The sequence below is a fragment of the Tenrec ecaudatus genome, chromosome 9 (genome assembly GCF_050624435.1).
Source record: "Tenrec ecaudatus isolate mTenEca1 chromosome 9, mTenEca1.hap1, whole genome shotgun sequence".
NCBI lineage: Eukaryota > Metazoa > Chordata > Mammalia > Afrosoricida > Tenrecidae > Tenrec > Tenrec ecaudatus.
In genome coordinates, this window is record NC_134538.1 from 92660455 (window position 1) to 92686361 (window position 25907).

Genomic DNA, 25907 nt, shown 5'->3' on the forward strand with positions numbered 1-25907 from the left:
CCCTACCAAGGTGCAGAGCAAGTCAACATGGGGATAAGTGACAAGACTAGAAATTCGGTCAGTGAGTTTTGGAGGGCTGGGACATGGCCAGTGCAGCAGTCCGTGAAACAGTCAATCTCGATGCAAACCTATTGCTGCCTCTGGCCACCTAGATCTTACTAAGAGTCAAACATTACAGGAGTGAGTCTTGTCTCCTGGATTTCCACTTATCCTGAGCCTTCCTCCATGTAGACTCCCTCTCCTTCGACCTACTACAGACAGAACATCAGAAGACCTCTCAAAGTAATGTATTTTGTTTATCTGGACACATTTATGTTTTGTTATATGGAAAAAACAAACAAATGCAAACATTCAAGAAAAATCAAAGTGTTTGTCTTTGTAACTTTTGGTTACGCATTATACTTCCAATATCATTCTCTCATTTGGATTCATAGGAGATTACATTGTCAACCCATTGAATAGAGTCAAAATTTGTTGGGTGTACATGCTCAAGAATAATTAAAATATTGAAACTCCCCCAAGAGCACAAACATGATATTTTATCTTGATTATGCTATTCTATAATGGATAAGTTGCTCATAAATTATCTCGATGTGATTAGCTTAGATTGGTACCGTATATATTGGTATATATATTTTATTACACAAAATCACTGCTCAGAATATTAAGACTTCTGATCTACCTCTCAGGGATCCTATGAGGATCTAGAAATTGCTGGTGTTGTTGCCTGTCAGCCAGTTCCAACTCATAGCAACACAGTGCGCCACGACACTCGGTTCAGCAGCACTCCGTCCTGCCGTGGCCCGTCTGTTGTCGCTGTGGTCACCCACGATGCCAGTTCATCGCCTTGTGGGTCTTCCTCTGTTTTGTGGAGCCTCTACCAAGGATGACGTTCTTCTGTCGGAAATGATCTGACACAGGGGCCCAGTGTGTGAAGAAATCTCCCATCCGAGCGTCTAAGAAATGTTCCGACTGTGCTTCTTCCAACATAGAGGTGTTCATTCTTATGCAAGTTCCCGTGTGTTTAATATTCTTTATCAGCACTGCAATTCAAACACATCAGTTCTTCTTTCACCTTCCTTATTCATTGTCCAGATTTCACATGCATACAAGGCTATGGAAAATACCATGGCTCTCATCAGGCACGCTTACAAGTCTTCAAAGTTCCATCTTTGCCTTTTAACACTTTAAAGAGATTTTTGCAATATCTTTACCCAATGCAATTTGTCACTCGATATCTCAATGACTGTTCCTATAGATGTTGATTTGTCGAACTGAAAAAGATTAAATCTTTGACAATATTTTATGTATTTATCAATTTATCATGGTATTGATTAGTGGTCAATTGTGGAGCTTTGGTTTCTTTGTGATGAGGTATAACCAATACTGAAAACTGTATTCTTAGATCTTCAGCTGTTATTGCTTCCAGTTCTCTTGCTTTTCAGTGAGAAGGGTTGTGTCATTTGCATATTGCAGGTTGTTAATGAGTATTGCTCTAGTCTCAATGTCACTTTTTTTCTATATAGTTAAGCTTCATGAATTATTTTCTAAGAACACAAAAGAACTATGCTGACAGAATTCAACTGTGACACACACCTTTTATTATTTAGATTGTGCAGTATCCCTTTGCTCTGTTTAAATGACTCCTTATGGGTCTCTATACAGACTCATCATGGGCACAGTTAAGTATACTACAATTTCCTTTCTTTGTAATACTATCTATAATTTACTAGCATCTATCTAGTTAAATACCTTTGCATGGTCCATAAAACTCTTGTAAGCATCTTTCTGGTATCCTCTGCTTTTATGCAAGATCCACCTGACATCGACAGTGGTTTGTGACATGTTCTTTTCTGAATCTATCTTGGATTTCTGGCAGTTCTCTATAAGATGTATTGCTGAAAAATGTTTTTAAGTGATTTCCCCCCAAATTGCTCCAAATTTCTTGGCATTGATCATGGCATAGAGGGAGCATTTCTCGCACTGCTTCTATTTGTTGAAATATCTCAAGTAGAATCCTGTCTAAGCCTTGGCTTTCAGAAATGCCTCGGTTCATTTAGGACCTCCTCCTCCGCAATAAGTTCTTCCTTAAGTATCAGTCCTTGTTCACATGCAACCTCCCCAGGTAGCTGAATGACAAAGGGTTGCTTTTACTATAGCAACTGTGTATTATTTCCGTCTTCCTGTAGGGCTTCCTGGGTCATTCCGTTATTTACATTCGATTTATTCAATATTGGAACTTGAGGCTTGAATTTTTTCCTTAAGATTTCTAGCTTGAGAAATGCCCAGCGAGTTCTTCTCTTTTGATTTTATAATTCTAGGTTTTTGCACATTTCATTATAAATTCAGTGACATTAATTATCACTTGAGAAGTGATAATTAATCACACTAGAGAAGCCTGATAGGGTGGTATGTTCCAAATACTATTATTGCTACACAGCCTTAAATGATTTGACAGTTGATTTTAAATATTATGTCATGTTTATCACATATATAAGAATATACTTTTTAGGTTGTGTGAACACAATTTCATTCCTAAATGTTGCATTGATTTGAGTTTTATTATTATTTTAAGCATATTGCTATTGTGCTGAAGAAACGGGATCATTTTGCGTTCAATTATCCCCCCAAATTTTGATTGTCTTAATATTTATCTACTGAATTTCACTATCTTTTAGGTAGATTGCTTTCAATCATACTTAGACTCAAGTATGTGAGCTAAGCCACTTTAAACATTTTCATCTAAGATTATGATGATGAGTTAAAATTCCTATATATATTTTGTCAGAGGAGTAGAAAATTGTCTATTTAGGTTAGGCTATAGTAAGTGAAGAGCAGATAACAAGATGTGACACTCATAGATCTTCCCTCGTTGACGTGAAACAGTTCTAAGTCTCTGGTTTCTAGGTCTCCTAGAGCTTAATGAATAGAAAAGTGTTTACTTAAACATTTTGGGTAAGAATGATTTGTGAGTTTGAATGAATAAAGCTTCATCTTCTTTGTATATGTATATATTTATTTCAGACTCCCAGGAAGGAAACTATAAGTCAGAAGTCAACAGCAAACCCAGAAAGGAAAGGACAGCGTTTACCAAGGAACAAATCCGAGAGCTTGAAGCAGAGTTTGCTCATCATAATTATCTGACCCGGCTGAGGCGATATGAGATCGCCGTGAATCTGGATCTCACGGAGAGACAGGTACAACTGGGAACTGCCATTCGATGACATTTTGAACTTTGCTTTGGGCAGACAGTGTTCTTTCAAAATTTTTTTTCTTTTGGAAATATCTAGATCTATGGTTCCTATCCATTTGGAGGATTGGTATATTATTTCAGCATAAAATGTTGATCCAGCAGAGAATTATATGGTATTATTTTAAAGAAAGCAGACTCACTCCAATAAGGGGTTATCCTTTATTCTAGAATTATGGCCTTTAAATTTTTAAATTTATTTTCTCTTTTTTATAATGATGGTCTATACTGAGGATTTTGATTATAATTGGACATCTCCTTACTTGGCAAAATGAAAAGCTGGCAACCCCATGATGATCTCCTGCATTTCTTATAACAGGGAATGTAGTATTTTGCACTAACACGTAACCTCAAATCTTCAAGAAACTCACTGCCATCAAGTGCACATCAACTTATAACAGCCCCCCCACCCACCCACACACACACCTGCATGTGGGTTTTCAAGACTGTTTATGGTACTAGAAAACCCAATGGCCTAACATAAAAGAAAAAAAAAGTTTATTATTTTACATTATTTACTCATTTAACTCTTCACATTTAGCACTTTAAATAATCATCCAGGGACCACTTCTGAATCTCTGGCATCTTGAAATATGATGTAGATGGAAAGTGTAGGATGTAGAAAAGACTTAGGCTCTCATGTAGAAATGACCCATATTACTTACTTTTTTTCGGTCTAATGTAGCAAATAAAAAAACAAAGATCACAGAATACAGCTTAGGTTCAAGGGAGTGGAATGGGGTAAAGACCAACTAGGTCATTGGAAAGTGTTTCTGCCCCATTAACCAAAGTATTTTTAAATTTTATTATCCCAAACCCAAAACAAATCTCGTGTCATAGATTCCCAGATATTAAAAATTCTGATCCCTTTGCAATTACTAATGGTATGTGAAGCCCAGTTAATTAGAACTATGTAATTTAAATCACTTTCTTGAATTTCATTTGAATGGGAATGATCTGGCCCTGTAGTGGACAGCCTGTTCATTGTATAGAATCTGATTTGCCTCAGGAAGCTCTAGCTCACTGTTGATGGTTAGCAGTTGCTAATCTTTAGAAAAATATTCTTGAAAAAGAAATACAAACATCTTTATGGACAGTACAGCTAGGATTCGCACCCTTAGGGCTAGAGGCTCATGTTCTCTCTCATTGTAGGCACCTCCTACAGGGATCTCATTAAATCAAAGAGACATCAATAGGGTGTGGACGAATAGATCTCTCAGAAGATCAAGTTATTCTCCCCACTTTCTTAAATCATCTGCTTTCCTTCTGCTGCTTTCTATATTTCTGCTTTTGGTAGGAGATTTCCAGATAGTGGAAACATAGAGAAAAATACTTAAATCTGGTGTTATTCATTGGTCGTTTATATTTTATTTAGTATCATGGCTAGTGCCTCAGCGATGGGGTGCATTTTCCTTTCCTTAAAGCTACATACAGTTTCCTCCAAAAGTGTTCGGCATTTGGTGTGCTACAAAGCAAGGTCCAAAATCTACATCATCAGACATCTGTTTTATTTTTATTTTATATTTAACTGGGATCAAGAAAATAAGGAAGTGGGTATTATAAATTGATGTTCTTCCATAGAGACAGTAAACTCCAGGAAATGTGACCAGGTTTTATGTAGTCATTAAGGAAATAAGAAACTAGGGTTTGTTTCTAATCTATAGAAATGATGGGAGATGAGTACTGAGCTCCTAGCAAGAGCAAAGTCCAGATTCTCTGTTGCTAACGTGGTGAGAGCCTATAGTTATCTGTCATTATCTGATTACGGCGCAGCAGTTTTCCTTCTTTGCCCATGGAAACTTTGTTTTTAGAGGTAGCTCTGTAAATGTAGTTTGGAGACTTTGAAGATATTTTGGGTCTTTCTTGGAAAATATCCGTAGTTGTCAAACAATAGCCTGCATTTACACCCATAAATTATTACCATAGTACATATAAACACGTGCCCACACAATTTTAAGTTTTTCTTGTTATAAAAGTTCTATTTTTAACTTTGTATCAGTTAGTCTAAACTACCCACCCATGTCCAATTTATTTGCTCATTACTTTGAGAATCCAATCAGGGTTTGGGGCTATCTCTGTGAAGCTCTTTGCTGGGTTTTCCTCCATCGTAGAGGCAGCTGCAGTCTGCTGGTAGGTTAAGGGCGAGTTTATTCATCTCGGTGGGATGCCTCGGGAGAACTTGTCTGAGTTCCATGCACTTTGAACATTGACTAGGCTGGTGCTGGTCTTCCACGATGATGAGAGATTGGAAACCAACTCTAGCTTCTTATTTCCGTAATGTACTGCATCCAACGGGTACGTATTTCCTAAGATTTGCATATTTCCAAGAGTAATGAGAGGGAAATCAGACTCCAAGAACTTCCCAACGTCCTAGTTCTGTGGTGTTTACTAATGTCGCATTGGCCAAAGTAAATTTTGTGACCAAACTCAATGGTAACGTAGAAAGGGACCACTTAAGGGAGGTGTTACGGGGAGTTTGGATTCATTAGAGGCCAGTACTGAAAAAAAAATCAAGCCATGACTTCACAGGACAAAGCACAACCAAAAACCTTGAGAGGGAATCAGGTGCTCAAGAAATTAATATTATGCAAGAAAAATCATTTAGCCCATAATTTTTACTTGCTCTTTTAATGTGAAATGGAGAGTGACATGTGATATCTACATTTCACATCAAAACTAAGTCTTTAGAGGATTTCTCACTTGAATTTTATAAAATTTTGAATAACAATTTTCAATTTGACACTCAAAATTGTGTAATCTTAGATAAGTAAAAATCTCCCTTTCACACAACATTTCTATGAAACAGTCAGCTTCCTCCCGCCCCTAAGTAGGCTGATACGTTTTAATGAATATGGAAGATGAAAAAAAAAATCTCTGTAGAACACAACTATTACCTCACATCGGGGGCATGGAGGGATCTTACTATGTATTTGCATGAGTTATTTCATATCACAATAACGGTTTAATTCAACCCACTGTCACTGAGTGACTTTCAACTCATAGCAACCCTGTAGGCCAAACGAGCTGCTCTACGGGTTGCAGAAAACGGGAATCGTTGCAGGAATGCACCACCTCATCCTTCTCGCGGGGGTGGCTGCCAGTTTGAACCTGCTTCATGGTTAGCAGCTCCAGCGCAGCTCCTCGATCTCGATTCTTGTTCAACACACGTGGATGCGTCTTTGTTAGAGTTCATAGAAAAAGTAAAGTATTGGCCAAATATCAACAATTGTGAAATTCTCGGGAGACTGTTTCTGTTGGCACCAAATATTCAGCAAATGTCTACAATTAATCTGCACCTATATTAAAAATAAGAATTTGGAAGATATATATATATAAATACATATATATATATATATACACATATATGAAGCAAAGGTTGCAGAGTCAATGAATGTTATTGCTCCCAATTTAGGTATGTTACACTCACAGTAAGGGAAACACTCCAGATGTTAAAAACCTCCTCTATTCAAGACCACAAGGCTATTGTAAATGTATTAGAGCCTCATGTTGTCCCATGCTTTCCTTTAGCTTAAATAGAATTCTCTAAAATTTCTTAGAAAAGTTTGATTTTGTAAAAGGCTTTCAAAATATCCAAATGCAGAAATAGAGTTTATATGTATACAATGTGAAGGGGAAAGAAACAACTTATTAAGTGCAGAATTGTTTAATAGAAATAATTTTCTCTTTAATGAAAATGTATTCCTCAAACAGAAGTAATGTTGGTGCATGCTTTCATTTAGAAATTTTATGAGAACAGATATGTTTTAGGTAGATCCTTTGTTATGCCACTGTAAAATTTTGCAAAAGTAATTAATGTCTTTTTTGAAGGGAAAATATAGTTAAATCATTAAGTATCAATCAGGTTTCAAATATTATAAATCCCTTCATGAAAAACCATCATAAAATATCACAACAATGCAAGACAGTTATGTTTGTGTCTTTCACAATGAAAAATCTTTACATTTTTTTCAAGGAAGTCTGTAAATACTTTTAACTCCATCTGGCCTAAGAAAAAGAAGGTGAGGAAGACATTGAGCCTTTAAAGTATTTCCATGTTAACATATAGTTGTCAAAGAATATATTTTTGCTAAATGAAAACTGAGACACTAGAGCAAAGTAGAGTTTTAAATATTATTAAACATATAATGCTATTTTGTTTAACTCTACCATGCATCCATGTCCTGTAAAACACATTTCATATATCCTTCTCAATCAATGGCTCATAATCCTCAACTGGAAGGGCCACTAAGACTATAGTGAAGAATAAGTCAGGCTGTAGTCGGGCTTGATTAAGATCAAAGTAGCCGAGAGGAATTACTGAAACCCAAAAGAAGGCTGAACATGATAGTGTGACAAGAGGAAAGTAAAAGGAAATAGAGGAAAGAACTAGGAGGCAAAGGACATTTATAGAGGCCTAAATGCAGGCATGAACATATATAAATATATTTTTATATAGCAATAGGGAAATAGATCCATGTCCATATATTTATGTTAAGTATTAAGCCAGCAGATGGACATTGGGCCGCTACTGAAGTACTCCCTCAATGCAAGAACACTGTTCTAATAACCAGCATTCTGTGATGCTTAGCTCTCCTGACATGATCCCTGAAGACAAAATGGATCCATAAGCAAATGTGGAGAAGAAAGCTGATGGTGCCTGGCTATCAAAAGATGTAGCATCTTGGGTCTTAAAGGCTTGAAGATAAACAAGTGGCCATCTAGCTAAAAGCAACAAAGCCCACATGGAAAAAGCACACCAACCTGAGTGATCATGAAGTATAGATGGGATCAAGTATCAGACATCAAAGACCCAGAACAAAAAAATCATATCATTGTGAATGAGGGAGAGGGTGGAATAGAGACCCAAAGCTCATCTGTACACAATTGGACATCTCCTCACAGAAGGATCACAAAGAAGAGAGAAGCCAGTCAGGGTGCAGTATAGCATCGATGAAACACACAACTTTCCACTAGTTCTTTAATGCTTCCATGCTCCCCTCCCCCCACTATCATGACCCCAATTCTACCTAACAAATCTGGCTACACCAGAGCATATACACTGGTACGGATAAAAGCTGGCAACACAGGGAATCCAGGACAGATAAATCCCTCAGGACCAATAATGAGAGTAGCAATACCAGGAGAGGAAAGGGAAGGTGGAGGGAGAAAGGGGACCAATCACAATGATCTACATATAGCCCCCTCCCAGGTGGATGGACAACATAAAAATGGGTGAAGAGAGACAGTGGACCATGTAATACATGGAAAAATAATTTATGAATTATCAAGGGTTCATGAATGAGAGAGAGGAGAGGAGGGGACACCAAGGGCTTAAGTAGAAAGAAAATGTTTTTGAAAATGATGATGGCAACATATGTACAAAGGTGCTTGACACAATGGGTGGATGTGTGGATTGTGATGAAAGCTGTTAGAGCCCCCAATAAAATGATTCTTTTTTAAAAATTCAGGCTAGACTCTCCTGTGCCATATCATTTATAAGTTTGAAAAGTTTTTTCTGGGTTTTTAGTTCACACACGTTAAATGCTTCTGCCATAGTTTCGGTATCTCACAGTGGGCGGAAAGAAAAAGCAGCTATATGTTAGTATAAAAGGAATGCAGAACTGGGATCTTCATGGAAATATGGGTACCACATATTGGAAAAGTAGGAGATACTTCAACTACATAAAATCTTGTTTTCATAAATCTAATCAAAGATATAATGCTGAAGATTGGTAAACTACCGAAGACTACTGGAATAAACAGATCGAATTTATGATACCTCTGTGAATATAAGTGGAAAATTTCATTTAGTCAGATCATATTCCACTAGCGGAAATGAAAGGGGCAAAGCTTTATTTGTTACTCATGAATCATGGAATGTCCCAAAGCCACGCATTTCCAAAGCAGTCATCTATATATTGGATGACCACAAAGGAGAGGGTTTTTATTCCCTAATATCAAATGCGTAATGTTTTTTGTATTTTACCCAGTTTCCCTCCCCCAGTACTCCTTTGCAAGTCTATGCTTATAAATTATATAAGCAAAAAATAATTTTGCTTTTTAGTCAATAAATTATTTCTCTAGGAGAAAATACAGTGCTATATCTAAATTATCTGGTGCTTCTGTATAGTACCACAAGTCGATGGCTTTGACAGAAGTGTAGTGGATCATAGTTTGAGAGGCCAGAAGTTCAAGTTCACAGTATCTGCTCCAGGGAACACCTTTTTTATTGTTTAGGAAGATGGTCATTTACTTTTTTAAGAATCATTCGACCCAGCATAGTTTAGAGATCTTCATGTGTCTTGGCATCAATCTTCTGTTGGATCTAGGAGATTCCCAAGACAGAACTTGTGTTCAGATGGACACACTCCACTCCAGACTTCTTTTCCTGATGACACAAGCTTCCCTGCTTTCTCCTTATTTCTCTCTCCTTATATATCCTGAAAGATAGCAGGTGTTTCATGTCACATCCCAGGGAAACTCCCCTTCAGAACTTCAAAAGGAGAAATGCTATTGCAGTTCATCCTTAATCGGTTTATACAACTGATTGGCTGTGGGGGATCATCACGTAATTGTCACATGTCATCATTGCATCACTTCCAAATCAGAGAGTGGTATCCCAGTCAAGTTGACGCTTATTTGGGGGAAATACAACTCCATCTATGGCATGCGTGAACTCAGGGGAGTTTCCCTGGGTCACCAGTGATTTTGGATATTTCTTAAAATCAAAGCTGTTACTTTGATCACTCAGGTGAACCTGACCCAAATCATAGTTTCATCAGGATGTGAAAGCTGGACAAGGAATAAGGAATACTGGAAAAAATTGGTACCTTTAAATTATGGTAATGATAAAGAACACGAAATGTGCCATGAAGTGTCAGAAGAATTAGCAAACTTTTGTAGGAAACATGCAACTGGAATATTCCTTACAAGCAAGGGTGGCAAACATTGTCCCTGAAGAAAGACATTCTCATTCTCGGTGCAGCAGGGGTTAACTAAAGATAGAGAGACTCCCAATGAGGGAGGTGGGTACACTGGCTGTAACAATTGACTCAAACATGGCAACAGCTAAAAGAATGGCACATTCCTGGGCCGTGTTTCCTTCTGGTGAACATAGAATCATTATGAGTCAACAGGAACGCAATGACAGTAGTCACTGGTCACCTAGTAAGACAGTAAGGTGTTTCCCTTGCTTGATTGATAGAGTACCTGCTATTTCAGAAGACGGCTTTGCTCCAAACTGGAAGACTATCTGTAGTATCCAATGGAGGAGCTGATAGTGGCAATATGGCAGGGAATCTTAGAAATGATATGAGATCTTGCAGAGTAATGCTATTTATTATGAAACATCGATATTCACAATTTGGGAATTGTAAAAGTCAGCCTCAGAACTGTTTTGGATTCTAGAAAGCAAAAGTTCATATAATATATGAAAAGTAGAGTAAGAAAGATAGACCAAGATCTATGAGGAGCTGAATGAAATTGCAAACTGTTCCTTATGTAATTTCAGGAATATTTGTATAAAGAAAAAGTTTAAGACATGAACAAATAAGCTCTGCTCTTGTTGGTCGCCATGGGTTGGTGGGTAAAGGGTCGTCTTCACAGGAGAGTTGTTCTGTAGGTTGGAAGTAGACCTGTAGGCCCATTTTCAGAGGCACCTTTGGGTGTGTTTGAACCACTAACTTTTTGGCTAGTACTCCATCACTTAACTGTTTGCACTACTCAGGAACTTCTAACTGATTCCTAACTCTTTACCAATGCATTCGAGTTTAAAATAATATATAAATAGAATCCTCAGAAAAATTTAATGTTACTCTTACTCATTGTTCTAATAATATTTTTAAGGATTTATTTAATTCTAAAATGATGTTTTCTTTTAACATATGCACAATAAATCTTTAATTTAGAAATTTTGTTACAATTTGTGATAGAGATTATTGCTGTCAGCCATCATCAAGTTCACATAATGAAAGAAATAGGAATAATTTCTTCCCTAAGTCTGTAAAGTTGCCAAATTTTCTTCTCTAATTCCCTCAGTAAGGGGCAAACACAATTTACACTTAATGCGATTAACAAATTAGCAATGAAAGTCTGAAACATACCACAGCGCATCATTGAAAAGGGAACACTAATAATGCTTCTAGGAGGGAAGATTCTATGTTCTCCTTTTACACGGTATTCTTTAATACAAATGATGTTTTCACATTATTAAAAGTTATTGTAAAAAACGTTTATGGAAAATTTGAAGCACTAGTGGAATTTTTGTGTTACCCTTTTCAATATTAAAGACATATCCATTAAGTACTCATATAGAGAGCAGAAGACAGATCTTTCTACTTCTGTAAAGATATGCAGTCTCCAAACCAAGTTATACTCTGTACTATGTAGTTGCTATGACTTGGAATGACTCGATAGCCATACACATGTGTGTGTGTTCTATAATTACTGTAAAATAATACACACAGGCTTAAAGCAACTGACAGTTTCTCGAGACTTTGACATTCATTTCATCTTATGAATAGTTCATTGGCGTCGTCTTGGACAAAAACTGGAACACCAATTTTTGTGCACATTAGTAAAACAAATATCTCTTTTTTTGAACAAGCTATTTTATTTGGACTTAAAGATTTCATCTTCCAGTTAAAATTGACCTCTATACTCCTAATGTTCTGAATGAAAACTCATATACACTCAATTTATAATTTCAATCCTAAATTTCTTTATAGATTCCATTTTTAAGGTTTGATAGTATATTTTTTTCATTTTACAACTTGATCCAGTTTCTAAAGTATTGATTGTTTTTTATCAGTGAGTATAAACTAGTAATAATTATCTTTATCAGGTCTGCTCTTACAATATATGAAATAGTGACAGCTCCAGGTTATGGAATTTAATATTGTCTCCAAACAATCAGAATATAGCTCAGTATTTGAATCATAGGAAATTACTAATATTCTACTATCCTGGATTTATAAGCATAATATGTTTCTAAGTTTTAACCAAATGTTTTTATTTAGTAGGATTCTGTTATTTAAACAATGGCTAAAGTAAAGACTATGAGTAAAAATTGTGTGTGTTGGTTAGAATATGTCATTATTATTAAACATCTTTTCAGAGACTAAGTTAAATGTTCAAGATGATCATTCAAGTTGGTTTCAATAATTCATGTAAGTCCTTCAAACCGTGGACAGAATAGACAAATTCCCTGCCTTCATGAATTGCTCCTCGGGAGTTATTTTTAGAGGAATATAGAAACAGCGTAGCCATTTAGTCAATGTCCCAAATGAGATGAACTGACACAGATCCCTACACAGGGCATATAAGTGATCATGAAGGAATCCTTGGTTTCCATTAAGGTGCTTGTTTGCTTATTGAAAAAATATGGATACATAGGGTCATAAAAATGGGTAGATTTATTTTTATATCCACCCATTTGCCTCTTTGACCATATTGGAAATTTGTGTGGCAATGCAGATGCACATTTTATTTGTTTTCTTTTTTGAAATATTTTGAAACCTTAAAGTGTAGGTATTACACCTTTTCAACTAGTACACAGAAGGTTATCATTGCAAAACTAATTAAAACCAATCCATAGCACATTGCAGTGAAAGTTCTTGCTGAGAGTATTCTTTTTAAAGACAAAATATGATTTGATTCAAAACTACATACTTCATTCAAATGAATTATAGCAAAAGTATCTTGGCAGCTCTTTTAGTCAAAAGAGAGTCAGATGGAAATAATTGTTCTTCTATTTGCTAAGTAGCAGTTTGAGCATCCTCAATAATTTATTGACTCTCAAACTCACCGCCATTCAGTTGGTTCCAACCCATAATTAATTGAATAGGACAGAGAAATATAAACTTCTTCATAAGAAAATTTTATTAAAATAATAATAATTTATACATTGTAAATGATTTATAGTTTATTTATAATTTACTTATAAATGTTTAATTTATTTAAAATTAAAACTTATTTTAAATTTTAAAATTATTAAATTTATTTATAAATCACAAATAATTTAGTTATAAAAAAGTCTAATTTATAAATAAATTGATAGATATAGATAATAAATTCTGAATAATTTATAAATTACTATATATAATAATTTATAAATATAAAAATTTATAAAAGGGTTCATGGGTGAGGGGGAATAGGAAGGGAGGGGAAAAATAAGGAGCTGATACCAAGGGCTCAAGTAGAAAGCAAATGTTTTGAGAATGATGATGCCAACAAATGTACAAATATACTTGACACAATGGATGTATGTATGGATTGTGATAAGAGTTGTACAAGCCCCCATAAAATGATTTTATTATTAAAAAATAAAATAAAACTAAACAAAAACCATAAAAATGGTAAAAATTAATGGCTGAGCATTGTATTCCCTAATAGACAGCACCAGTTTATTATAAATTCCTTTTATATTTATGAAGCTCTCTTGAAAATATATTTTATGTAATGAAAGGTATTAAAAGTATGTAAATACTATTGCTTCAAATTCATGAGCAATAGTATTTGTACATTGATCAGGCCCTTGAGTTGATTGTATCACATAACAAAACATTTTAGTTGACTCTTATTTTAACTTTAAGTATAACAAAAAAATGCCACCTCACTTACCCATTCCTTTCCCAAACAGTTTCAACCATAGGATGAAATCTACTTTAATACCATGTATTTTTTAAAAAGGATATTTATGTATCATGCTCAAAAGAAGAGATATTTCACTAATGTACACCATGCCTGATGATATAATTTCTACCCTACATGATGCCAATAAAAATTCACAGGTGAACAGAATGCCAACAGCAAGCATAGTGTTAGATTATAGAGAAAGTAAATCATTGGCTCTAGTATTTATGTGATAGCATAACTGTTTACAACATTAAGAATAGGTTAAAAAGTTTTATGCCTCTACAGGCCCTTTGCTGGAATCTCGTAAAGCAGTGGTTCTCCACCTTCGTAATGCCGCGACCCTTTCATACAGTTCCTCAAGTTGTGGTGTCCCCCCACCCCAACCATAAACTTATTTTCGTTGCTACTTCATAACTGTAATTTGCTACTGTGATGAATTGTAATGTAAATATCTGATGTGATTTTCATTGTTACAAACTGGATATAATGAAACATAATTAAAGCATAGTGATTAATCACAAAACAATATGCAATTATATATTGTGAGATATTTATGTGTTTCCTGATGGTCTTAGGCGACCTGTGAAAGGGTCATTTGACCCTAAAAGGGTCGCAACCCCCAGGTTGAGAACCGTTGCCCTAACTACAACAGTAAGCAGTATAGAGATAGTCGTAGAACAGGAGTTAAACTATAATTTAGTCTTCTACATTTCAGTATATGACTAAGGTTTTGTAAGCATAATTGAGTAAAAATCTCGGTTATTTACATGTCTTGATTTTCTTGACCGGGACAAACTAGAAGGTAGGGCCTGGGTCTTGCACCTCCATCACTCCAACCTCTCCCACCTTTGATCTGACACAATACCTGTCCCTAACGCATCAGTAACATTGCTTAATGTCTGACCAATTAAAAAGATTTGCCATGCCTTTAATGAAATGTGCAAATATTTTTCACAATGCATAGCTAGCACATGCTGATTCTTATACGTAAGATAAATGTACATTTTAATCAAAATCATGGGAATAATTCGTATAAATAAAATGACAGATATTTGGATGATTATACTCTTGCTGTCTTAGAAACAAAAACAAAAAATGAAGCTGGATTGATGAAGTGATACAGTATTAAGCTACGTAATTTCTTTATAAATCTGCCATGGTATTGTTACTACATTTGCAATATTAGTTTATCATATGCCATTATCTTTGTACGTTTTGGATATATTATGGGATTAATCTGAAAAATTTTCCCTTCGTATTGTATGAGCAGCCCTCCTAGGGCTGTGGGTTAAGCATTCAGCTGCTAACTGAATGGTTGGTAGTTCAAACCTACCAATTGCTCCAAAGGAAAAAGATGAGACCTGTCTGCACCCATTCAGATTGATCATTCTGGAAGCCATGCCAGGAGGGTACTTATGCATCAGAATCAACTAGGAGGCAGTATATTTTTACATTTTTACCATTTGTGTGTAGAGTGAACATTTTATAGCTTACTCAAAAATAAATTTAGAACTGTTCTTTGAATTTTTGCACTCTTCCAGCTTTTAGAAAATGTGCTCCGCCTACATCGGTTCCAGTTTTCATTCTGGTACTAACTCCTTGGTCACTCTAGCCGTCAAATCATTAGTTAATGCATAAAATGCTAGCAACAAATATATCAAATACTATCATCAACTCATTAGCTAACGCAATAAATATTAGTATATAAAGACATTAAATATTATTGACTGATTTGGTTTTTTTTAAATGTCTGTTTTTTGAAAAATTTGAAAATGGTGAAATTTCATATGGTAAACATAGGAAACTTTGCAAAATGGCCTCTCCAAAATGAAACAAAACAAAACATAAACCCCTCCAAGCTCACTGCCATCAAGTCGACTCTAACTCATAGTCCCCCTATAGCAGAGACTGGAACGGCTTCTGTGGATTTCCTAGACTGTAACTCATTACAGGAGCACAAAGCCTCATCTTTCTCCCATAGGGCAGCTGGTGGTTTCAAACTGCTGACTTTGTGATTTGCAGAGCAACTCATAACCCACGGCACCACCTGGGTTTCAAAATGGCCTATCATCTCTCTCTATATAGTAAACCATATCATTACATTTAGAATTGCACATCGCAGGTTTTATACTATTATAGATTTACTATCCCCCTTCCTCCCAGAAAGGAAATAGCTATAGATTTTAATAAATCTATTCCTCCCATTTTTCTGCCAAGAGTATTTTGGCTGGATGTTTCAAGTCTTGGTGACAATGATGATGAAGAAGATGATGATGACTTATGTGCTTGCCCCATCTGGGATTGTCTGTGAGGAAACTGTCTCTATAGAGAATTTTGAAGGCTCATTATTCCAATAATACAAATAGGAAAATTGAGGCAGAGAGAAGTGTAATTTTCTCAAATTCACACAAAAACTTAGAAGTGAAGCCAAGGGTAGAACCCAACTCATGTGGAAAAGATCTAATACAACATCCAATGTCAAACTTGCAAAGGTAATTAAATTGAGTAGCATAATTACTTAAATTATAGCACAGGAAAACAGTGTCATATTTGCAAACCTAATTATACTGAGTAGGAGAATTACCTGAATGACAGTAATCATATGGATGGAATTCACATATTTTGTATACATTGCTTTTTTTATTCTGAATGTCTTACAAAATAAGAGTTTGAAGTATAAGAATAAAAAGCAGCATCTGGAGCCAAACCACCGGGTTAAACTCGGGCATCACGATTTTGCATCTGTGTAATCTGAGACAGACACTTGACCTTTGAGTCGCTCCACTTCCTTATCCATGGAATAGGTATAATATTAACCATTATCTTGAAAAAGATTGTGAGCATGGGCACATAACACCTTTTATCTATCCCTAAGTAGTATGGAACAAAAAAGATGTATCCTTCATTCTTGTTAAGTAACAGTACGATGTAAACACAAAAACTAGTTAGTTTCTTCTGAGTTCTGAATCTATCTTTAAAAAGTGGTTTTTATTATATTTACCATTGTCTTTGCATGTGCAATGTATGATACCAGGTTCCATTATGCCCCAGTAATTGTGATTGGATAGCAAGTCATAACTCCCATGTGACAGAGTAGAAGGGACCCAGGGCAGGTTTCTGGCTATAATCTTTATGGAAGTAGATCATCGGTTCGTTCTCCCACAGATTCCAACCACCACCGGATGGTTAGCAATTGATGCTCCAAAAATTTAGAAACACCTCACTTTAAACCTTTCAAATGGAATTATGTTCACTTTGACTTTGTGTTTTTGTTGGTGGAAACATTGTGTTTTCAGTAATAGATGGCATTTAGAATAAAGTGGAAAACATATTTTAGGTAATATGGATTTTGATGAATTAGTGGGACACATGTTTTTAGGGTCTATGGTGCTAGGGCTGGTGGGATGAGATCCATTTCTTTGGATTCATGCAGTCACAAAGGCCTCCACCAGATGGTAGCAATCACCAGAAGTGGGATAAAAGCTTCCCGCAGAACCCGAGAGGTGGAAACTATAGATGGTCCATGAGTCACAAAGGGTTTAATGGTTGATGCTGCAAGTCTGGTAAAATTATGCTAATTTTTATAATTAGTGCTGTTGTATTCTGAAATGCATACACCTTTGAATATTTAATACATTGCTCTGCTTTCTTTTTAGCATTGTATATATACAAAAAGTGCGATATTTTTTCTAAAATGAAAATAGACTCTATTAATGATAGAGAAATGAACCTGGAGAATTAAACTTTCCCAATAGGTTAAAAAAACCCTAATAGTTTTCAGTACTTTATGCAAAGTAGTTTTATCACAGGGATAGGAGAGTTGACCGAGGGACTAAAATACAGAGTGCATGTATATATGATGACTTGATTTATGACCGGTCATTGTATGAAGGCTAAACTATGTAATCAGTGGTTCTGGGGAAACTTTTAATCCATACAGAAAGAGTTCAAATTAGATCTTTTCTTTATAATAAATGATAGATAGATAGATAAATGTTTAACCATGTCAGGTTGGGGGAAGGGAGGCTATAAATTGAGAGACCATAATAGCAGTTATATAACAACAATGAATTAATTAAATAAGCATCCATGATAAATTTTAGAAAATCTATGATTAATGAAAGGGGCCTGGCAGGGCAGTGGGTTCCCTGTCAGAACCCACCAGCAGCACCAGGCGAGAAGGACGAGGCCATCTACTCCCATCAGATGTACAATCTGGGAAATCCTACGTGGCAGTTGTACCCTCTTCCAGAGGGTGAGTCAGATCTGACATCAAATCAATGGCAGTGAATCGATTTCGTGTTTTAGGTTTTGGTATAAAGAATAAAATTTAAAATCACTACAAAGAAGACATAGCATACATAAAAGAAGAAACACACGTCATTTATGAAAGTTTAAAACGCTGTCTTATTCCATGGGAGTGCACAGTAAGCATATAAACAGCCAGGTCACTGTACTGGCAAAACAATAAGACTGATAATCTCAAATTTGTGAAAGATGTGAATTCTTTCATAATGGTGTATGGGTAAAGGTATACATGGTTACAACCTGGGGAAATATTTTTTTCTTGTTAAATTGAACATTCATAAACCCTATAAGATCCGTCTATGATCCTCCTGAGTCGAACACCAAAGGAAGTTCTAGCACATGTTCATGCAAACAGAAATGCATTTTGTAAATGCTTGAAAAAGAAAGTGACTGATATGTTCATGGTCAGGAGAATGGAGAATCTTCTATGTTGTTTATAATATGCAGCAATAAGAAAGTATGGTTTAGCCTATTGTTTAAGTATCAGAAGATCAAAGAATCTATAGTCAAACCATTCCAATTTGATAACCCCCCAGAGAAGCAAAAATAATTCCTTAGTGCCTTGTTTTCTGACAAGGGCTGTTTCTCTTTTGGAGTCCATTTTTCAGGAAGGCTTGGGGTTGTCCAACACAAAATCCATGGTTATGGTGGCCTCAGGTCAGGTCACGTGGCCTCAGGTCAGTGTAAGAAAGACACACAATGATAGAAATACAATGTGAAAACACCCCTTAGCAAGAAGATGGAATGATGACAATATTTTTCTGATTCTGATGATGGGCAGTCATTTATCACACTCTTATTTCATGTTTCATTTAGCAATTTATTTAATATACTTTAAGTATATTAGGAAATTTTATCTTTTAAATGGGAATCATATTTCTATTAAATTAATATGAATTACATAGCATTTGTTTGTAGTTTAACAAAATTATATATGTTTGACCATATATTTAGAAAATGATTAGGATCACCTGTTTTTGAGAAAATTTAAAGTGCTGAATGCTAAAGAAGCCCAATCAAACAAAAAAATACCTCAGAAGAAGTCGGGTTCATTGTTAGAAATAATGGACCAATAAAGGTTTGTGACTGAAGAAGCGGACTGAAGGAACACAGATATCTGTATATGTGTCACTTTAGACATGCACTGTTGCTCTGAAAATTATTCTTTGACTAAGACATTTAGTGGGTAAAAAGTTTGATCAATACTAACATTAAAACATTTCCTCTAATTTCTGGTCATGTTTTCTAGAGTCCCCTGGAACTTACAACCTTCACAGACAGCACTGTATTCCTTCTGTTGCGGATTTTGACTATTTCTTTTGGTTGGTTTCCTTCTATATTGAACACCAAGGCACCCAAACTATGTTTCACTTACACGGCCTTTTCTGAGAAATTAAAAATAAATTATAAAATGACGCTGATGGTGATGAGTTATTTTTAACTGATGATGAAGAAAGGGACATAGGTCCATTTGATTGCCTTCTATATTTTTCTGTTTTTGCTGAAGGTAAAAGTCTGGTTCCAGAATAGGCGGATGAAGTGGAAGCGGGTGAAAGGAGGTCAGCAAGGAGCGGCCGCTCGAGAGAAGGAACTGGTGAACGTGAAGAAGGGGACGCTGCTGCCCTCGGAGCTCTCGGGAATCGGAGCAGCCGCCCTCCAGCACACGGGGGACTCTCTAGCCAACGAAGACAGTCACGGCAGCGACCACAGCTCAGAGCATGTGCATTTATGATACACGCCGAGAGGGGCCGCGCCATTCTCAGGAAAGCAACGTGGTGATGGCAGCCTTACCCTACCACCGTTTACACGCAGAGAGGACTGTGACAGGGATTTATGTTATTATCAAATGTGGCCATCTGCAGTCTGCTTTCATGATCGATAAAGGGTTTACACGCAGTGCCACTTGTTAAAGATGCCTCTACAGTAAAAAAAAGAAGCTAATCTTTCTTTGACTAGTCCACATGTGTTTGGTCGTGCGTATGACTGTGGGCGAGTGTGTTTGCTATCGCTTGCACTGCCCGTTCATTGTGATCAAGAGCAAAACAAGAGGCCTAGTTCTTCAAGATGCCGCCCTAGTGAAGATGTAGAAGACGAGCTTACTTTGAGCATCCCGGAGGTTTGGTCATGTGTATGACAGTGGGCAGGTATTTGCTTTTGCTTGCACTGAAAATGAATTTGCTATCAAAAATAAACCATGAAACAGTTTATCCTGAAGAGCCACAGTGCCTGAAATAACTCTTAAGTGGATATCCAATGTACTCTAACTCTGTATATATTATGCTTATGCCATTTTCTGTCCTCGCTAATTTTAGCAATACATTCATATTAGCTGATGAAAATAGGCACTCACAACAGCAACACGTTTCTTTACTTCTTATACTTCTGTCATTCCAATGGCAGTCAGTACATGCTTTCTTGTTTCCAAGTAGAGACAAACACAGTAGGGTCTGATAGGACATACTCTTGTACCACAGACAAAACACATCTTATGTTGCATTTACTATCAACTGCTGCTAATACATATTTTAAAACTGAACCTAGCTCCTCCATTCTTCTTAGCTTATAGCTTGGGAAAAAAAACAAAACAAAACAAAAAAAACCCAACTAGGATCATAGGCAAGTCAGTTACCTTGCAGAAGAGCTTTTGGCAGACTTGGTCTGGTTTTGTTTCTATAAAATGTTAGCTCCTATAAATATGATTTCATCACCAAGAAAAGGAATTTCCTGGAAAACATCATTAGTGTTAGATAAGTTGCAAAGCAAAGTTGAATCCTCGTGTTGATAGAAAATGAAATTGTGGTGGTCTTAAAATGAAATACAGTAAAGACATATTTTTCATATGTGATATATTCATACAGAACAACAATCTTTGTATTTTGTAAAAAAAAAGTGTTTAATAAATGATCCTTTGTAAATAATTTTGGTCTTTCTACTGTGATTTTCTAAATGTTTTATAAGGTTAAATATAATCACACATAATGCCCTAGATTTGTCAGTGCTTATATAAATCTAGATGATCATAATTAATAAATCCCCTACATTTAGTATTTAAAAAATTTATATATGTATACAAATGCACATAAACAATGGCAGGACAAAGGAACACATCAGTTACCCAAGAGCACCCAAGAATAGGTATACTTTTAGCCATTTCTTTTTGTTTTGTTTGTTTGATTTAGCCATTTCTTATGTGAATGATATGCTAAGTGGATTTCTCAATGTGCTTTATGATATTCAAGTTAAACATAAGAGGAAAGCAATATTTTCATCATAATTAGATACATAAAATAGTCAAACATTTTAAAAGTTATGTTAAGTATAAGTGAATTCATCAATAGTGGGGTTGTGTGCATTAAAATATCAGAGTCGTTGATTTGAAAACCAGCTCGCTATGCTCATTACAAGCTGCAGGCCTAAGGAACATTATGAAAGTAAACTCCTAGAAGTCAGGAGACTAGAAGTAGCTTCCTGTCAGGCAGCATTGTACTCCGTGCACTGGAGGCATAAGTGTCACTTAGTATAACTTCATAATATTTATCTTTCACTTTTTAACCAGAAATACTTGGGAATGTAAACTATCCCCTTCATAATTAAATAGAATGGAAATAGATAATCAGTAAAAATTCCCATTATTTTTTTAGATTAAGCTTATTTTAATTTATACCAACATGATTATAGTATTCAATAAATTAAGTGTCTAATTATAATAGTTATCTCACATTTTTCCTTTGTGCAATAATTTTTTTCAAAACAATTTGGAATAATTCCTTTAACTTTGGGGTAAATTATTTAGATATGCTTCAAGGCATAAAATAGACTCTTCTTTAATCATTTGAATGAAAACAAAGTGTATTTGTACTGATGATACCTACTTTCGTGGAGTGATTTTCTTATTTCAAAAAGGATTTAAATTCAAAATATCTTCACACGGAGAGAAATGAATTGAGTTTAGTGGAGACGACTGTAAGGTGATTCATTGGGGAAGGTTAATATTTTCCAGATATAAAAGGGAAAGATCTCTAGGTAGTTACAGAGAGCTAAGGATTGTCACAAAAGCGAAAGATAAAAGAAGTACCGTGAGGTCTGATATGTAACCCGAACCCAAACCAAACAAATTCACCACCACCAAATCAATGCAGTGGCCCTTTCCGAAAGGATGGAATGGCCCCCGTGTGTTTCTGAGAGTGTAACTCCTTACTAGTGAGAAGGCCCATTGATCTCATGAGGAGCAGCTGGTGGTTTTCAACCACTGACTTTGCACTTAGCAGCCTTATGCAGAACCACCTGAAAAGGGAGATGATTGTCAATGGATTGTACCCTTTGAAAATAGAAGACATTTGTATCCTGGATGTGTTAGGTTGAGTTCTGTAGAGAAGCAAAACTGCCTGCACAAATAGAGTAGAACCCTAACTCGACAGCATCAGTACTTAACATAGTCAGATTTTGACGTGAAATATCGAGAAAATTTTACATCGGAATCCAACTCAACGCACGTGATCTTGGCAAACAAAAGCAGTTCGTGTTTTGGTCACCGGGGGCATTAGTCGGCGCTGTTAGTAGGCGTTGGTTAAACCTTTTGCGCTGTGTTCCAAGGGGTTTGCTATAACTTTCTTAGTTTCGTGGGGGTTTTGTACCGTTTTTAGATTAAAGCATGGATCCTAAGAAAGAGTTTTTTGAAAAGAATCATCATGATAAGGCACTGGTTAAGCATGTTATTGATAATTCAGTAAACCCTTTTAGAAAACAGTTAAGGAAACACCAACAGCAGACCATATCAGATTGGTGTTTGTTTTTTAAGAGAACACCAGCTAGGTCCTAGTGAAAACAGGCAAAGAAAGGAAAAAACAACCGAAAAGCAGCTACCAGTGGATTTGATGGAAGGGGATTCCCCTTCCAAACAACGACTCTCTCTCCATCCCTCCTCTCCACATCGGTGTCCGGAGATCCAGAGCCTCATCAGTCTCAAGGTATGGCTATACGGTAGTTGTTAAAAACTTTTTTAGTGTTGTGTTTCTTATTTAAATTATATTAATTAACTCTGAACTTATTTACTTTAAAATTTCTGTGTCACGTTTTGTATAAAAAGGCAAGATTAGGGTAAAACTTGGTGGCCAAGAATGGATTAATTAGTTTCCAGTTACTGCTTGTGGGAAACATTGATTCGGAACCTGACTGCATCACATCTCGATGCTCCTTGAAGGAATTAGGGCCAAGGTCCGGGGTTCTGCTGTTTGTGTGTAGAAAGAGATTTATATGAAGAAGTGGGTTACACAATTTTAGAAATAGGCAAATCCAGTTTGCTTCATGTTTGGAGGCCAGAGGTAAGTTTCTCCTGACTCATGTAGCTGAACATGAAACCAGAAGTTGGAGCAGGAAGGCCACAGATTGGTGGAAGCAGAGCTTCATGAACTTGAGTTTGGCCAATGAATCTGTAAGGTCTCTCTCTCCGGGCTAGATTTCAGCCTCGGTCCTTGGCTCCGCTTGAGAAAGATTCCACACCGAAGCTGGGCTTGTGATCCAAGTGAATTTAATGAGCGTTAAAAGAAGCTTCAGGTTTTACGCGGCACCCATAGGATTCCTTTGACCATGCGGCCTGGCAGAGACTGCCCCAGGTCACGCAAGGATCTCTCTCCGCCCACAAAGACCACCAGACAAGGCCCCTCTCCCTTTGGGTCCCTGCCTTTTCAAGGGTTCCCGGGGAAGGCTTGGTGAAAGACCCCAGGTCGCTCCCATTGGCTGAATTGCAGTCACGTGGCCCAGATGGGCTGCTCCAGGTGTAACGCCCATCCGCGCCCACCTGCGGGGAAAGTTCTGCTTTGTCCTATGCTGGCTCTCCTGGGCATGTGTTAATGGACTTTCCAATTCCTTAGGCTAAGCTACCTAACAGATCCACATTTGACAGTCTGCTGCCGGGTGCTGGGATCAGCAGTGGACACAACGGAAGTCATGACCAGATGTAGCATCCAGATGCAGTAGAAGGCAAAGGAGCCAGAAAGTACTCAGTTCCGCTGAGGCTTTCTCTTACACAAAACTAAAAGGCAACTTCCCCAAGGAGGTGTCAGTAGACTGTGGCCTGATTGATAGGTTGGCCTTCACCGTGACCTCACCCAGATATGTCCAGTTGACATAAAATCTGTCACACAATGGCCCATACCTTTTATTAAGCAATGACTAGCTTCTTGAAACAGTGTAGTAAAATTAGAGTCAAAGTAGATAAAGAAGGACTAAGCAGGATGGGTCACATAACTGATCATTATTTTTATCCAAAATAGATAAAAATATACACATGTAAAGATGACAGAATACATTAGCACATGCATGACACCTTAACAAGTAAATAAGTAGGCTAGAATAAGGGTGATTTGCTCTATTTATTTATTATTTTCTTATTCATCAGTGTTAAAAGGATATCTAGTCAATGTCTCAGCATTCTTCAAAAATTAAAGTTGTGTTAGCAAAAGTAAAACTATCTGGGTTTAATTTATTTCAAAAGTGACAAAATAAAAAAGAATGATACTTTACCTTTTTTTAACAGTGGGATTTGATATGCCATGGTCTCTTATTACATTTTTGCATAATTCCATTTCAGACCTCATAATTGTGGAAAACCCTTTCTTTGAAAATAGTGTGGATTCATGGTTACAGTGAGATTCACAGGGATGCACACCTACTTTTTTCAGAGATGACCCATTTTCAATGCATTTTTAACACAACCTCAAACAACCCTTATTTCCCATATTTATATAGAGTTCTTCATTGTTCAGCGACCATGTACAACTACTGAGTGGCCTTTTACTTTGAAGATGAACTGAAATAATTTTTAAAAATACCAGCCACAGTTGTAATATACTCCTATTTGCAAAAGATGTTGCATGCAATAAATGTGGTTGTGGCTTAAGAATTTCAGCAAGTGGTATTCTTAGCATATAGTAGGATAGGAGTAGAGGGCTGGTAGGAAAAAATGAGCTGTGGAAAGAGATACTTTATGTTTTCTATTTCATTAGTTTTTAAGAACTTCTTTCCATTTAATGACTTGCAGGGTTTTTTACGTTTCTATTTCTATTTATTTTTATATTTGCACAGAATTTGTAATACATAATACATTAGGAGATAAACATAAGCTATTCTTATACAGAATATATATGTTGAGAAAGGGATCACATTTTTAAGGTATTATTTTTTTAAATCATTTTATTGGGGGCTCATACAACTCTTATCACAATCCATCCATGTGTCAAGAACATATGTACATTTGTTTCCATCATAATTCTCAAAACATTGGCCTTCTACCTGAGCCCTTAATATCCACTTGCAGGTTTATAATGTCAAAATGCTTACGATTTTCCCAGAGAAATTTAAATTAAACTGTGGAGCTAAAACAAAAAAAGTAGTGAGATATTAGGGAATTCTAGATCAGTGAAAAAGAGATTTATAGAACAAAGCTTTTACTTCAGTTTTTTTTTTAATTTTAAAAATTTATTAGGGGCTCATACAATTCTTATCACAGTTCATACATATACATACATCAATTGTATAAAGCACATCTATACAGTCCCTGCCCTAATCATTTTTTTCTCCTCTTTTCTTTTTTTACATTTTATTAGGGACCCATACAACTCTTATCACCATCCATACATATACATACATCAATTGTATAAAGCACATCCATACATTCCCTGCCCCAATCATTCTCAAAGCATTTGCTCTCCACTTA

General features: G+C 36.2%; 1 protein-coding gene across 1 annotated transcript in view; it reads left to right on the top strand.

Moving 5' to 3' along the window:
• MEOX2 (mesenchyme homeobox 2) overlaps window positions 1-21040 on the top strand; it is a 68715-nt gene extending 47675 nt beyond the window's left edge. The window contains exons 2-3 of the mRNA XM_075557592.1: window positions 3025-3197; window positions 19701-21040. Coding sequence (XP_075413707.1) covers window positions 3025-3197; window positions 19701-19925 — 398 coding nt within the window. The 3' untranslated portion in view covers window positions 19926-21040. The remainder of the gene's footprint in view (window positions 1-3024; window positions 3198-19700) is intronic.
• The last annotated feature ends 4867 nt before the right edge of the window (window positions 21041-25907 follow it).